Source organism: Lissotriton vulgaris, unplaced genomic scaffold, assembly GCF_964263255.1.
Source record: "Lissotriton vulgaris unplaced genomic scaffold, aLisVul1.2 SCAFFOLD_1182, whole genome shotgun sequence".
NCBI lineage: Eukaryota > Metazoa > Chordata > Amphibia > Caudata > Salamandridae > Lissotriton > Lissotriton vulgaris.
This window is the reverse complement of record NW_028246755.1, coordinates 453,842-470,149: the sequence shown is the minus strand read 5'-3', so window position 1 is coordinate 470,149 and position 16,308 is coordinate 453,842. Positions and strand designations below refer to the sequence as shown.

The following is a 16,308-nucleotide window of genomic DNA, read 5'->3' as shown; positions in this document are numbered from 1 at the left end:
TTCTTCCATCTGTAAGGGTCCCTTTGCTTTCCTATTAAGGTCTCTGTTGACTACTGTCTAAAGAACAGACACTGTCAGCAATCAATCAGATGTATCTGATGCTACTTTCTTTCATTTGTCTCATGACCATGAAAAGGGCTAAGGTCCTCATTTAGAGTACTGTGTATGGGATACGTCATCACAAATGTGGCATATGTACCGTCCGCCGTATTACAAGTGCATTACAGCCTATGGTACTTGTAATAAGTCACATGGGATAGTTTTGACAGAGTAGCACCCATCTACCAGACTCTAAGGCCCTTAATCTGTAAAAATAATAATAAATAAACAAATACATGAATAAATAAATAAATAGGTAAGTGCAGGGTCCCAAGGTTTTTCCTAGAAGTGCCAGGGCTGCTGAAAGGAGAGGATGTGGTCTGACAGCTAGGGCTGCTGACTTTGGAGCTGGGAAACCAAGGTTCAAGCCTCGGGTTCGTGTCCACATCCTATGATACTGGGCAAATCACTTAATCTCCCCGTGCCTAAAAAATACATTAATGCGTTCTTGTGTAACGTAACTGGTGCTCATGTAAATCTCTCCAATACCTTTGGGTCGAGTTCACACTATATAAATCTGCAAAAAACAAAAAAAAATGGCAAGTCTGCCTACTTTTGATTTCAAATGATGTCTCTTCCTCCCCACACTGCCTGTCTCTTTGTCTCAATCTTGCAAGTTGTTTTCCACACTATGCCATTCATTTGCTATCTTTCTCTTCCTAATTCTTCCTCCCATTTCTGCCTGCCTCTTTCATGTGCTGTGTCTGATTATGCCACCTATGTCCTGACCCCAAATACCCCAAATGTAGAGCCTGTACCCACCACCTGCACAAATTAGGCAATGCATCTGTGTCCCTGTTTCGATATTTTCATATTACTATCTCCTTTTTTTTTACTATCACCTTTTTTATAGGATGTGGTGTTTTTCAATCTATGAATCACAGGACTCTAATGTAGACTTTCCCTTTTACCATCAGGATGTCTGCCACCAAGATATTCAATCACTTTCCTCTTTGAAATAGTCAAATGGTTGTAAGACAATGTCCACCGTAAGACTTGATTGATACCTACTGGCATCTACCGAAAGTGTTTTTAATGTCTGAGCCGAGGTGAGCCTTTTGTTTAAAGAAATGGCAGATGTCAAATATATGCCTCTAAGTGGAATACATGTGGCTGCCAGAAGGGGGAAACAACCTTTACAACGCAACTTTTACAACGCACTACCATTACAATGAAACTTTTACAACGCAGCATCCATTACAACGCATGCCATTACAACGCAACCATTACAACGTATGACACAACGCATACCACTACAATGCATGTCATTACAACTCAGTCATTACAACGCATACCATTACAACGCATACCATCACAACGCATAATACCATTACACTATCCAACACTTACCCTACTGTTGCAACCCTGGAGTTAGAATAGTAAATTTTACCCCTACACTATCCAACACTTACCCTACTGTTGCACCCCCTGGAGTTAGAATAGTAATTTTTACCCCTACACTATCCAACACTTACCCTACTGTTGCACCCCCCTGGAGTTAGAATAGTAATTTTTACCCCTACACTATCCAATACTTACCATACATGCAATGTAATGGTATGCGTTGTAATGGTATGCATTGTAAAGGTAGTATGCGTTGTAATGGAATGCGTTGTAAAGGTAGTTTTTAAAAATTCGTTGTAATGGCATGTGTTGTAATGGAATGTGTTGTAATGGATGTTGCGTTGTAAAAAATGTGTTGTAAAGGTATGCATTGTAAAAGTATGCGTTGTAACGTCATACATCCGCCAGAAGGCAATCTCCTAAAAAAAAGTCACATAAAAAATGGTATTCTGAACATTCTAGAGATATGAGACCAGTTTTAAAACTTTTCAGGGCTAAGAAGGCATGGACAAATGGGACGAACGCTTTCCAGGCTCTTCAAAAATTTAAGTAAATGTCATAAAGGTAAAACGGTAAAGAAGAAAAACAGATATGAGGTACCTGTCTCTAAAAATGTTTAAAACTAATATTGTTGAAACTCGTTTAATGGGTCTGTTTACCAATAGAAGTATTTTAAGTTGCTTGGTAAAATATTTCTTGTACAGGCGACATAACAAAAAGAAATACATTTTTTAACACAACATACACACTTCATATTTCAAATGTCCAAGAAACAATTTGCATTTTTAAACAGATCTACTGGCTACAGCAATACTTGCCGTTTCAGGTAAGCTTTTGACAGAACAGGTTCTCCAGTCCGCCCTGCTCAGATAATAACATTGGTTTTCTACGACATCCACAGTTAGGTAGTATATATTTCCCGCACCCTAAAAAACAAACAAAAAAAAAAACAGGTCGTTCAGGGAGTAAGTGTAACATGTTTGAACCTGGGGTTTGTGGTTCCTAAAAATCTGAAAAAAGGGAACTGCGGTTTTGGTGTCGAAAAAGCGTAATTTTCCGTGTAGACAACATGCCAATTTCTAGTGAAAATTCTACATTTTAAACTTGTTATGTGTTGGTTGTTGCCTGAGTGAAAACCAACATGAGATTCTTGTGCGTACAGAAGGCAGGTGAGATGTAAGCTGAATGCATTGTCCCTACAGTTTCTAATGTCACGCAGATACTTTGTAAAACAAAAAGCATTGGACTGGGCTGTTTGCATCTATTGTCATCTGGAGTTCTCTAATTGTTTGAAAAATACAAAGGAATCCTAACATCAAAACATGTATAACAAACATTGCTAAAGTCAACGGATCCGGCTTTGACGAGTTGGTACTAAGTATGGTAAATTTTGTTTTGATTTTTTATTGCAAGAATTGGCTGCGGGGAAAAAAAGACGCAAAGCCACCTAAAATGGTATCTTTGTGCTTGCAAGATTTTTATTTTAAAGCCATTTCTTACAATTTAATAGAGTATTATGTGTGCTTCCTAGCAGGCAGGTACACTCAGTTTAATGGTCGTGCTGGCCTATAGGACAAACATGCATTGCCAGGTGGGCCAGTTTGGCAGGTCAGTGTGTGGTCCAGTTTTGTGGCTGTGCATGGGCTAGTTCTGTGGCTGTGGATCAGGTGTGTAGCTGTTTGTGGGCTGCTGTTGTGAACACCTTTATACAAAAGCAAGATGCAATGGCAGACAGGACTATGTAGTTAACTGTAGGTCGTACTGGACACATGGGACAGATGTACTTATATTTGGTAAATGCAATGCAGAAAGACTACTTGCTACATGCGTCAAATGGAGAGGGTACGAATGCACCATGTCTACTAAGATATGGCACATTCCTGCTCTACTTCTGAGCTGGTGCACTTGTGGCTTCTAAGCACCAATGCAGGCAGCCTCGCACCATGGTGCAAGGGTGCTTGAGTTACGGCCAGTCTTGGTTTTGTGCAGGAAGGGACACCTCCTTCACAAAACAATCCTCTGTGGCTTGTTCCTCTCTTTATGAGCCTGATTATGACCTGGAGCGGGCCCCCACACCACCATCCTACTCCAGGACCACCAAAGGTCACCGCCGGCCACCTGCCAGATTACGAGTTTCTACATAGCCTGTCAGATGGTCCTTTGGAATTCCCACGACCGTGCCTTTAAAGGCACCACAATGGGAACGTCAAAGGGTGTTCTTGCACGGCATGGACTGTAAAGTCCATGAAATGCAGGAAAAGTGGTGTGCTCAGACAGGGCGGCAAACCATGTGCCCCCCTGCATGCTTCCCAAGCCCTTGAGGCCCAAGGACGCCTGTAGGGCCCCCTTTGCAACCCCACCACCAGCACCGCCAGGCATATTGCTGCTCCAGCCCGCTGTGACACCGCCAGGGAAAATGGTTTCCTGGTGGTAGCAGCGGTCCCAAAATGGTCTGACTGCTGTAGTTGTAATAGGGCAGTCCGACAACTGGTGTGATAGTCCCCGACCGCCACCCCACTGCCACCACGGGTTTGGCGGTCCATCAGGCCCTATGTGTGCTGCAGAAGGCACCACGTGCAGAAAGAGGAAAAAACAAGGAGAAACAGACATATTTCTCGTTGTTATGCCTCCCCGGGAAATGAGTTTTTTGACGCATTCCTAGGTTTTAGTAAATTCAGGAATGCATAATAAACTATGGGTGAATTAATTCCCAGGGGACTGTAATACAAGGCAATGACTTGTGCTGCCTTGCGGTACTCCATATTTACAATGGTACGTTGAGCCAGGCAATGTGGCTCTGTGTTGCATACTAAATCTTACTTGACGCAAGGACAATGCAAGCCCTTGATAAATCTCGCCCATAATGGGTATCTCAGATGGCAAGAGATGCATCCTTTAGTATGGAGTGTGCACGGGCAGGTGGTGCTCTTCTAATTTGAAAATAAATTAACTGCCACCTGACCAACGATAGGTGTTGCACACACCCTTCCCCAAATCAACCCTCTCAAACTCTATTTTTTTAGCAACAAGTACACATTGTTACACCAATAAGCTAGTTTTCATTTGATGGACAAGTTCACTTAAAAAATGTGTATGACCTACCCAGTTTGTCTGTGTTGGCTCTTTTAATTCCTTATATTATTTTTGTTCCCTTGTTCCTTTGATTCCCTATTTCTTTTTTTTTTTTGTGAAAGCAATTCCAATACAGGTTAACCAAATACTTAACCATAAAAGACAGCAACTGAAATTTTTTTAACAAGCAAAAAAGGAAAAAGGCTACAAAAAAACAAAGATTAACATATTACATACAAGAGACAATAATATATTGGCAGCATATATTAGAGCTAAGTAAAACAGTCAAGCAGCCGAGCTGCCGAAATATCGGAGCATATGGTTCTGCAAAAACAAATGGGGAATCTTGAATTAACATAGAAAAGGATAGGGCGGACCAGGCAGTAATGGGAGACCACACCTTTTCCCCTCGCATCCTAGATTTTACCCCCCTGGTAGCATAACATGGTAATTCATAATTATAGACTGCCAAAAACCGAGCAAGCCACATTTGGAAGCTCGGAGGATCTTCCTCCTTCCAGCGAGCGGCCAAAATAATGCGGTATACTGCAGTGCCAATAAATAAGATTGATTCCTCATTGTGGCGCAATCTCAGAGTGCCATCATATCCCAGCATAAAAATATCCTATTTCAATGCATATTCCTATCTGTTTGCCACTTCCTGGGGTACTAATCTATCCTGTACTCAAACATGAAAATCTCAATAAAGAAATAGAAAAAAATAAAAAAATTGTGTCCATAAAAAGTAAGGGGACTACATACCGCAGGTTGACGATGCGCGTCGACCACACGGAACAGGCTCAGGAGGAACCCTTCTTCTAGGTCTTTATTGATCAGATCAAGGAGGTAACCTGCAGGACTTTCTGTAGCATTGCAGTCTTCAGGTATCATCTCCATGGAGCTTAGAGCATTAATAGTGCACAGCAGTGACCAACATAACAGCGCTGTAAACGGTTTCATTTTTGGTCACTAATAAACAAGGGTTCACTTTGTCCTCAAACAGCTGTCAGATACAGCTGAGATGAAGTCCATGGGGCTTCCTTGTTTTATACAGCACTGTTAATCAAATGTCAATATTACCTTGGCCTTACTCTCAAATGGGCTAATAAATGTTCAGGTAAATGATGAACTAGTAATGTTGTACCATTTCCACATATCTGTGCCACATATCTGCATTGTGCAAGAGGACAGGCACTTTTATGACTGTTCCCATCAAATTTGTGAGAGGGAAGAATGAGGACAGGTAAACACATGCCCAGTGCACATGACCTTGTGTGCCTCTTGGTCCACTCTGACAGTCTTACATAATGTGCACCTGCCTGGCAGGCTGCTAGAACATACCCTAGAAATTACAGCAGTGGCACATATTATCTTTGACAAAGTGCACTAGAGGCAGGGCAGGGAGACACATAGGGCCCGATTCACAGAACTAACTTAAGACAAAATCCTAAACTTACTACCATTTTGGTATTCACAGAAGGCCTTTACTCATTTTGGTATTCACAGAAGGCACTTACTCATTTCGGTATTCACAGAAGTCAGGAGTCCTAACTTTAGGTCTCCTAAATACCTTCTGTGAATACCGAAAGTCTTAAAGTTAGGATTTTTCTCAGTTTAGGAGTAGTAAACTGAGGACTCCAACCTTTAGGACTCCTAAACTGAGAAAAATCCTAATTTTAAGACTTTCGGTATTCACAGATGGCATTTAGGAGTCCTAAAGTTAGGACTCCTAACTTCTGTGAATACCGAAATGAGTAAGTGCCTTCTGTGAATACCAAAATGGTAGTAAGTTTAGGATTTTGTCTTAAGTTAGTTCTGTGAATCGGGCCCTGAGAGTTGACGTATATAGGCTACAGTATGAAATACCTCTCGCTGACTCCCTTGCAAATAGAAAAGTGCGCTCACAACATTTTGGTGGGTATCAGAGATCCTCAATGAAGTTACATTTTATGGTAGCAACACAATGTTCTGACATGTGTTTCCTGTACCACAGGGCCCACTCCTTCCTTGCACTCCTTTTTATTTTCACTCAAATATTACTCCACTTTTTCAATTGCTGTTTGCAAATTTTATTTTCATTTCCAAACGTTGCTTATTAGCAACTTTTTCATTCTTCATTTGTCATTTTCTATGCATTTCATTTCACATGGTTATTTAGACCCAATGAATTTCAAGCATAAAGCCCTTCCTCAGGGGATTTCTTTTATCTGAAAACATTATACATCCTGTTGAGTACACGGTAAACCATACTAACATGTTGTACTTAATAAATAAACAACGCATACTCATATTTTATCCATGCATGTTTTTGTCATATGTTTTTTCTCACTGGTGTGTATACCTCTTATATACCATGGTTGTGCTCAGTATGTTATATAGTGGAACTGATGTTCACGCTGTACCGTTTATGTGAACGTGGTTGCTATTACACCTTATAACCCATTATTTAATTGTGCGCGCGCGTTTCGTACTGACCTTGAAAGATTTGCTTTTTCTTTCAGGCTGTACGAAACGCGCGCGCACAGTTAAATAATGGGTTATAAGGTGTAATAGCAACCACGTTCACATAAACGGTACAGCGTGACCATCAGTTCCACTATATAGCATACTGAGCACAACCATGGATAAAATATGAGTATGAGTTGTTTATTTATTAACATTAAACAAAGAGTGCGGCACCACACCCCAAGGATTTGAGCAACACAATGTTCTCATATGTAAGGAGGTAACATGGGACCATTCTCCACGCATTTGAGGGTAGCATCTTCACGCGGGATTTTCTTAACTTTTAAGGCTTGGCGTTAACCAAGACCTTTTGATTTTACTAAAATGATATGTATAATATTCTTACTTAGATGGATTTTCAGCCAGACCTCTTCATCCATTAGTCTGTTATTGAGTCATTCACATTTTTAGTTTGTCCACTACAGCAGTTGGTCAGCCCACTATAGACAGTGGCTAACTTCACAGTGAGTGACAACATCCTGTCCTTTCAGAAGGAGCACATCCACACACAAAGTGGTTCAAGCACATCTATGGCTGGGTGGTCTTTTTGAGACCCAACAAAATGGTTGCTTTTAGCCAATGTTTATACTTTTTAGAGTAATCAAGGCCTGGCATCTTCCCCTGCAACAATATTTTGAGAAGCTAAAACAAAACAAGTGTTGACAAAGCCAAAAGGCTGACAACAAAAACCAGACCTTCTGGCTTTGAACTGCTTGGTTATTTTGAAGAAGTTTCCTCATGCTATTAATAAGCTACTGTAGGTCTAACAATTTTAATTTCCATTGGAAAACAGACAAATATAAGTGATAAAGTCAAAAATCATTGACATTTTAATATTCACATATTTTAGGTGTTCTATGTGTCCTTCATCCTTTCATACTGTAGGTAAATATAATAGGTGATGTAATCGTAGGGCTACATCATTAGCTGGGACTAACCTGAAAACTAAACATGTATTGTAATTTGTACCTTCATTTTGTTGTCTACATAATGTCTTGTCGATGTTCTTTAAATAATGTACAATGTATTCAATATATATCTGCCAAACTACTATTTTTGTGTGTTATAACGTTCACTAATATCCAAGAATCAACTTAAGTAGAATTATTTAAAAATATAGTTAAATTATGTTTGTCCCAATATGTGAATGAGATGTAACACTTCAATCATGAATTTATTCCAAAAAAGCATTTTGGCACAATAGGATGACATATTTTAAAATGTGAAGCAGAGCCAACAGGGGCACTCCAATAGCACTATAAACCTGGGAGCATTGGTACATTACCCCTACGTCTGTCCTCCTCATCTTGGTCATTAGTTATGAGTCCACCGTGCCTCCTGAAAGAAAACTATACCTAAGTTATCTTTTATTTTAAAATTACAGTTCAAATGGATAAAGCTCCCCACCATTGCTCCCCCTGTCTTCCCTTCCTCCTTTCGGGATGGGAGATGCTACCCGATTCAATTTTTTACCACTTTCTTTTATATTGGCAAAAGCATTGAAAATACCTTCCATGTTTCCTGCGACCAGACTGCACAGTCAGGCTGCATGATGTTTGGCCAGTCGCCTGCTCCTCACTCAGGTGCTATAGCTGGAGCGGGGGGCCTTCTGGACATGTCTTTGCTCAAACTAACACTTTGGGCCGCTTAGTTCGGTTGCTCCTCTTTCCTCATTCTGCTTACGCATAAGAGTCTTTGCATTTGTTGTTGGTGTCTTTAGCCTGCAATCACTGCTCAGGAGACAAGAATAAGTTGCTTAGCAACCTAAACAAACCAGATGTAGCTACTTTTTTGTGTCTTCCGTAACTATGGACCTGATATCTAGTACTTCAGCAGCTGGCTAATCCGACAATGAAGAAATGTTGTTATATCCCATTCAGGTGTGCAGCAATAATTGATGAACCTGCGGCTACACCTTTGACAAAGCCAGCTGCAAAAAAAACAAAAGCTTTTTCTAGATGATGAGTATAAGTCTGAAGTGGGTCCCACTGGTAGATATGTTCAAGGAAACCAGTTCCAAGCCATGCTTAGGCCTATAAGAGATATGCTGGGGTTCCAGGAGAAAGAAGTCCAGGAAGATGACTTCCTTTCTCAATATCAATCTCTGGCCGCTGATGACTTGCCTATTCATAGTGTCATTGAGAACATTTACTTGAAATAATTGAAGGCGATTGATAAAGATGGTTTCCCTCGCTTTTTGGCAATACTACATGTCTTCCAATCTTTTGATACCAAAAGTCAACACAATTTTGGTAAGTATGGTCTTTCCTTCCTCTTTGGCATCAGAAGAAGCATCTTTGTCAGATGCTGTTGACAAAAAGTTGGAAAAGTCCATAAAGAGATCATATAAGGCTTCAAATTCTTCAAGCTTTTTTGTCTTTGACTTTATTAACAGACTTTCAGCTGTTGTTGATGCCCTTCATGAACTACTACAGACATCTTAGCAAGTATGGAAACATTGGCTCAATTTCTCTCTGATGTCACTTTTGATTTTCTGTGGTCCTCAGCGACAGCGGTATGTGCCTAAATCACTGCACGTTGCCATTTATGGCTTAAGTACTAACACATTGGGCTGCTTAGTTCTAATGCTCCACATTTCGCATTCTGTTTACGCATAAGAGTCTATGCCTTTGTTGTTGGCATCCTTGGCCTGCAATCACTTCTCACCAGAATAGGTTGCACAGAAACCTAAACAAAGCAGATGTAGCTACTCTATTGTGTATTCCATAACTATGAATCTGATACCTAGTACTTCAGCAGCTGGCTAGTCAGACAATAAAGAAATGCTGTCTACGTCTCAGGCTTATGTGCAGGTAATAATTGATGAAGCTGCGGCTACACCTTTGACACACCCAGCTGCAAAAAACCCAAAAGCTTTCCCTAGATGATGAGTATGATTCTGAAGTGGGTCCCACGGGTAGATATGTTCAAGGAAACCAGTTCCAAGACACGCTTAAGCATATAAGAAATATGCTGGGGTTCCAGGAGACAGAAGTCCAGGAAGATGACTTCCTTTCTCAATCTCAATCTCCGCCCGCTATTGACTTGCCTATTCATGAAGTCATTAATTACATTTACCTGAAATAATTGAAGGAGATTGATAAAGATGGTTTCACTCACTTTTTGGCAATAGGATATGTCTTACAATCTTTTGATACCAAATGTCAACACAATTTTGGTAAGTATGGTCTTTCCTTCCTCTTTGGCCTCAGAAGAAGCATCTTTGCCAGATGCTGTTGACAAAAAGGTGGAAACGTCCTTAACCCCTTAAGCGCTGCGCCCGTCCAGCGGCCAACGGCACCACTACCTCGGGAGTGCTGCCGTCGGCCGTTGGACGTTCCAACTGCACCTGCGCAATGGAACGTTCAGCAAGGTGTTAAAGAGATCATATGAGGCTTTCAGTTTTTCAAGCTACACATACTGCCATTTTGTCTTAGACTTTATTAAAAGATTTTCAGCTGTTGTGATGCCCTTCATGAACAACTACATATATCTTAGTAAATATGGAAATGTTGGCTCAATTTCAGTCTGTCACATTTGATTTTCTGTGGTCTTCAGTGACCGTGGTATGTGCCTAAATCGCTGCACGTTGCCATTTATGGCTTAAGTACTGGAAACTGGAACAGTCCCAGAAAGCCCTTATCCTTTGTCTTCCCTTCACAGGAGAATAATTGTTTTCTGCTCAACTTGAGGATTCTGTTGAAAATGCTGTGGAGGAGAAGAAAGCACACTTCATACAAAGAAATATTTTATTCAAAAGAAATATCATCAAGATCCGCAAAGCAGGCAGCCCTTTCGAGGTCAGACTCGTGGTCAGGGACTTGTGGCAGGAGAAAAATCCCAACTACAGTTGCAGTCTCAGCAACAGTCCCAGCACTTTAAATGCCAATAAATCTTCTATGGTGAGAGGAAGAATAGGCCACTTTTTTTTATAAAAGTGGCAAGAGTTGGTGTTGGACAGATAGGTTCTGTGAATTGTTCTTCAAGGTTATCAATTCACTTTTCACACTTCTCCTCTGGAAGTATTCTTCTTGTAGGGAAAGTTGGAAGTTGGGAAGTTGGAGCTAGCAAGAGGCTATTATCGTGTAAAAAAATAAACTGGATTTGATCTACCATATCCACATAGATTACTACACAATTTGGCAATGAGCATCTGTGTGGGGGACAGACATGCTGTTTTAATAACCTCCACCTCTGAAAAAGACGATCATGAATTCGATTCACTAGCTCCAGTATGAACTGTTAAGTGACTGCGTAGTGCATGTAAGGAGCTCGAGCAATTGACATTAAAAAAAACTAAATTTAGGCCTTGCTGTGTAAATGTAGTGCTGCGGCATCATAAACACTTACATTTAAGGCATTATGGCGTGAGTAGAGTGATATGTGCTGAAACACGAGGCAAAGCGTGAGTAACTGGCCTGATTGAAGGAGTCTTAGCATGAGTCTCTGATTCTGACTCAGGTGGGCAAATTTCACCGGGAAACTCGAGCCTGAGTCAGGAAGTTTCACCGCACTCCTGCAAGTGGGACTGTGCAATCGGATGCCGATAAAAGAAAAGGAAAAGTCACTAAATTAGCGTATGCTCAAAGAACAGCAGTAAATGTTGTAAACATCAATAAGCTTAGTGTGTAGACGCAGGCACCCTTCCTTGTTCATCGGACCGGCACAGAAGGAGACTAATGGAAATAGAGGAAGGATCACTACTATTGCCTTGAATATTCAGTAAAATTGAAGAAGGACAACCACTTCCTAGAGAAACTGAAACAGGACTGTTTTCATCCTTGACAGTAGAGCATTAGATAGTCATTATTGCTATTTCAGCTAGTTGTTTTAATATATTATATTAACTAGTTATTTTAGCAGATAATTATAGCTTTGTTGTACCAAAAGTTAATGTCCATTCCAAGTAGTATCTACAAGTTGGCTTATTTAAGATGATATTACAAGGTAGAACCCCACCAGGAACAACCTCACTGCTGCTCAGCCAATCACCAACTGACACTCACCCTCACAAACATTCCATTCACCAACATTCTCTCACACAAACACTCAGATTGAGCAGCAGCAGTATAACACATCCCCTTTCTTTGTAATGGAAAAGAAGGAATTCTCAAAAAGCATTAGAAACATTGCAAGAAATACATAAGATGACAACTTTCTGAAGCATAGCATGAAAAATTAAAGATGGAACATTCATGCAGAGAAAGTGAAGTAGGAAGAGAGAAACATTAACACAAGTACAAAGACTCATGCATACCATCCTCCTTTCTATCGCAAAAACAACCCATACACTCCCACACTACAGACCAAACCGAAGTACCTGGATCATGCAAACCCGCCAGGCAAACACAAGAAGCACAAGAAAACCAACATCAAAAGTGAGAAAGAAAACTAAGCAATAATAAAAAAATAAAATATGCAGGGGTGGAAAATATCCACACAGAACATAGTAACAAGCGCAATATTATCAGAACTTCCCCCAACAGCAAATTGAGCCGTGATGTGTGGATGGGGCTGCACACAGAACCAAAAGGACTCCCAACGCAAACCCTGCAGTGCAAGGGAAAAACACAAATCAAGCAAAGGAAACTTTGACGTCTAAGGGAGTAAAAGTGCCATGCAGACGAAAGCAACAATCAACCTGGGAATCACGCAAGTAAATGCCCATAAAGTAGGCACACAAAACGCTTCCCCCCAACTGAGAACAGTCTACACAGAATGAATCAGGCACACAATAATTGACTTAAAATGTAAGGAACTCCCCCCAAGTAAGATGGGGTGTGAGGTGTAGAAAAACACTCTACATGGAACACGTAAAAATTACTGCGATCACCAACCTAAAACTCCACCCAAATACACGCTGGGCTGTGATGTGTGGAAAAGGAACTCCACAAAGAACCAAAACATACGTACAACAATTGATGCTTATACCACACTAACCCATAACCACGTAAAGTGGGAGACAGCAACACCAGGAGCAGAAGTATGCAAAAGTGCATGACATGAATCCCGATAAACCCTGTAACCAATGGCGTACTTGGTAGCAACTCAGCAAAATGTAGAATAGCATGTAAAACACAAGGCAGCAAAATGAACTGAGGGTGAACAAAACACAAAACATCATGAAAGCAAGTACGCAGCATACATGGCATTCAGTAACACATTGATAGGTAGCAAGCATTGCATGTGACCAAAAAGAACAAGGAGGAAGGAAAATGGCAGGTTAGCACAGCAAACAAAATCTTCAGCAAAATGGGAAACAACAAAATAGAAAAAAAAACTTTATAAAGCAGGCATAATCTTTGAAGCAAACTCACAGTGTGAAGACTCTCCTGCTGATATTGGAACAATAACGCAGTCTCGTTGGTGGACCAGAACAAATGGGATAAAAATGCTACCTACGGACAATCAGCATGTGAAACACAACAGGTTGACCACGTCCTCTTATCCAATGTTTGTTGTTGCTCCTCAGGGAAAATAAATCAATTTGAAAAAAAAAACGAAATTCCACCTATCAGAAAATGATGAAGTCATGCGCGTCACCAGCATTGGGTAAAAAACGAGACACTCGGGGAAATTGTATGTTGACTTTTCCACAATGCAAAAAATGTATCCATACAAAGGGGAGAGGGAGAGCTGTGATTTCTTGCTGCTGCATGTGAACGAGGCTAATAACTTTATTGCAACACACAGAAGGAAAAGACAAGCATTTACAATGCAATGGTCTCGGCATTGTTAAAGTTAGAGCTATTGGCATTGCTCATGACATTATTTTTATTTATGTTTTTGTTTTTAAAACACAAATAAATGGCATTGTCATTTACAATGCCAATAGCTTAATCGCTCGCAAATGCGAGACCCATTGCATTTGCACCCACACAGAGCCACACACACAAAGCCACCCACACACACATACAGAGCCACCCACACAGTCATTCACATAGAGCTACACACACACAGCCACACACACAGAGCCACACACACACAGAGCCACACACACACAGAGCCACACACACACAGAGCCACACACACACACAGAGCCACACACACACAGAGCCACACACACACACAAGGCCACACACACACACTGAGCCCCCCACACACACACAGAGCCCCCCCCCACACACACACAGAGCCCCATACACACAGAGAGCCCCCCCACACACACACAGAACCACACACACAGAGCCACACACAGGGAACAGAGGCCAGAAAAAACGCTCACAACGAGGGAACAGAGGCCATAAAAAACACTCACAACGAGGGAACAGGGGGCAGAAAAGCAAGCACAACGAGGGAACAGGGGGCAGAAAAGCAAGCACAACGAGGGAACAGAAAAGCAAGCACAACGAGGCAACAGGGGGCAGGAAAGCAAGCACAACGAGGGAACAGAAAAGCAAGCACATTGAGGGAACAGGGGGCAGGAAAGCAACCACAAAGAGGGAACAGGGGACAGGGAAGCAAGCACAACAAGGGAACAGGGGGCAGGAAAGCAAGCACAACGAGGGAACAGAAAAGCAAGCACAACGAGGGAACAGGGGGCAGGAAAGCAAGCACAATTAGGAAACAGGGGGCAGGAAAGCAAGCACAACGAGGGAACAGGGGACAGGAAAGCAAGTACAACGAAGGAACGGGGGCAGCAAAGCAAGCACAACGAGGGAACGGGGGGCAGTAAAGCAAACACAATGAGGGAACAGAGGGCAGGAAAGCAAGCACAACGAGGGAACAGTGCAAGCGTCAGCGATGCCGCTGGGTACATGAATTTTATCATTAGAGAACAAAAATCTGCTTGGGAGAAAGACATCAAATGCCAGGATGATGCCTTTAGACATTTTTTAAAGTGTCCCTCATGCCAGAGACCTTGCACACCCAGACAGATAGTACAGAACTGGCTGCAGAGCCCTGTGGCTTCCTTCTAGTGTACTGGGACGTATTTATCCGCAAACAGAGAATGAACGGACTAGTAATGTTCAGGACATGCGTAAATTTGCAGAACAGTGTCATCAACCCACTGAGTTATCCAATTACAGAAGCTTCGAATTCCCCAAAATAGCACAACAGTGGCAGGATGCATGACAAACACTACATTTCATAGGCGCACTGCTTCTGCAAGCGGACACTAAAATGACCCCCAACCCCGCAAACTCCCCTCAGACCACTCATGAATACAAACACTGGCAGAAAGCAGCCAGTTTACCGTACTGGAAGGTGAGGCGTGGGAGTAGCTCCTGGGCGGCCGCCGCCAGCCCCACCAGGCACAGCGTGTGTAAAGCGGGCATCAGCCAGCCCCGTGTCGCCCCCATGCCCTTGGCTCCGGCCGTGCTGTGCGCGTCCTCGCCGCCTTCCGTCCGGACGGTCGCGGTGGTAAATCCAAGTCAGGGGCAGTCCGAGCCGGGGAGAAGCAAGCTCCGTGTGCCGCTGCCACAGCTGCTGAAATCTAAGCTTGAAAAACTTCACCAGAGCTCGCCTCTGCCCCCACCTCTCCCGCACTCTCCGTCTTCGTCAGACACCAGCCCACACATGCACGGCAAACACGACAGCTTTAAAAAACAAGAAAAGACGAGCGCAGGCAAGGAACAGAGGCAAGAAAAGATGAGCGCAGGCAGGGAACAGAGGCAAGAAAACTTACCGGCCATGGGCAGGGGGAGTCTCTGTCTGTTGCGTGGCCGGTCGGACAACGCCATGCACACCACCATGTTTCTCCGAGGCGAAGCAGAAATGCCTTGGAGAAACCACTGTCATTTTCGAGATTGAGGGGCGTGTTTTTCGTTCTCTCCTCTTCCCATTGGCTGGAACTTTACATTCCAGCCAATGGGAAGAGGAGAGAACGAACCTAAAGAAACATTCCCCTCAATCCCAAAAACACTGGGCTTAAACGGACAGACGCCCCCCTCCTCCAATGGCTGGCCTCTGTTTAGGAAGCCACCCAATGGAGAAGAGGAGCGGGTTCAAGCCCCCTACTCTAAGATATAAGATCTCGCCGCCGAGACTGTGCAAGCACAGCCTACGAAGGCCAGGACCTAAAAAATGTGGTTGGCAAAGCGTGGAAAAGAAATGGAATGCGAAGTAGCAAAGGAGTTCCAAACTGAAGATGGAAGCACTCAAACACAAGATGGCGGGACACTGACGACAACACGCCGGATGTCTCCCGGCGTCACCACGCAACTAAGTGTCTAAAAGCAGCTGAGGGGGTTGCGTGAAGTACAGACGTCACCGAAGATCGCTCAGGAGACCCACTCGACTCCGCAAGAATGGTGAGTACACGCGCCGTGTTTAAAAAAACACAGA

The 16,308-nt window shown here is 42.5% G+C and overlaps 1 protein-coding gene across 1 annotated transcript in view; it reads right to left on the bottom strand.

The window, feature by feature from the left end:
* The window catches only part of LOC147665754 (T-kininogen 1-like), a 131,237-nt gene extending 125,694 nt beyond the window's left edge, over window positions 1-5,543 (bottom strand). The window contains exons 1-2 of the mRNA XM_086949544.1: window positions 5,278-5,543; window positions 2,262-2,369 (exon numbers count right to left, since the gene is read on the bottom strand). Coding sequence (XP_086805670.1) covers window positions 2,262-2,369; window positions 5,278-5,475 — 306 coding nt within the window. The 5' untranslated portion in view covers window positions 5,476-5,543. The remainder of the gene's footprint in view (window positions 1-2,261; window positions 2,370-5,277) is intronic.
* Between the last annotated feature and the right edge of the window lie 10,765 nt (window positions 5,544-16,308).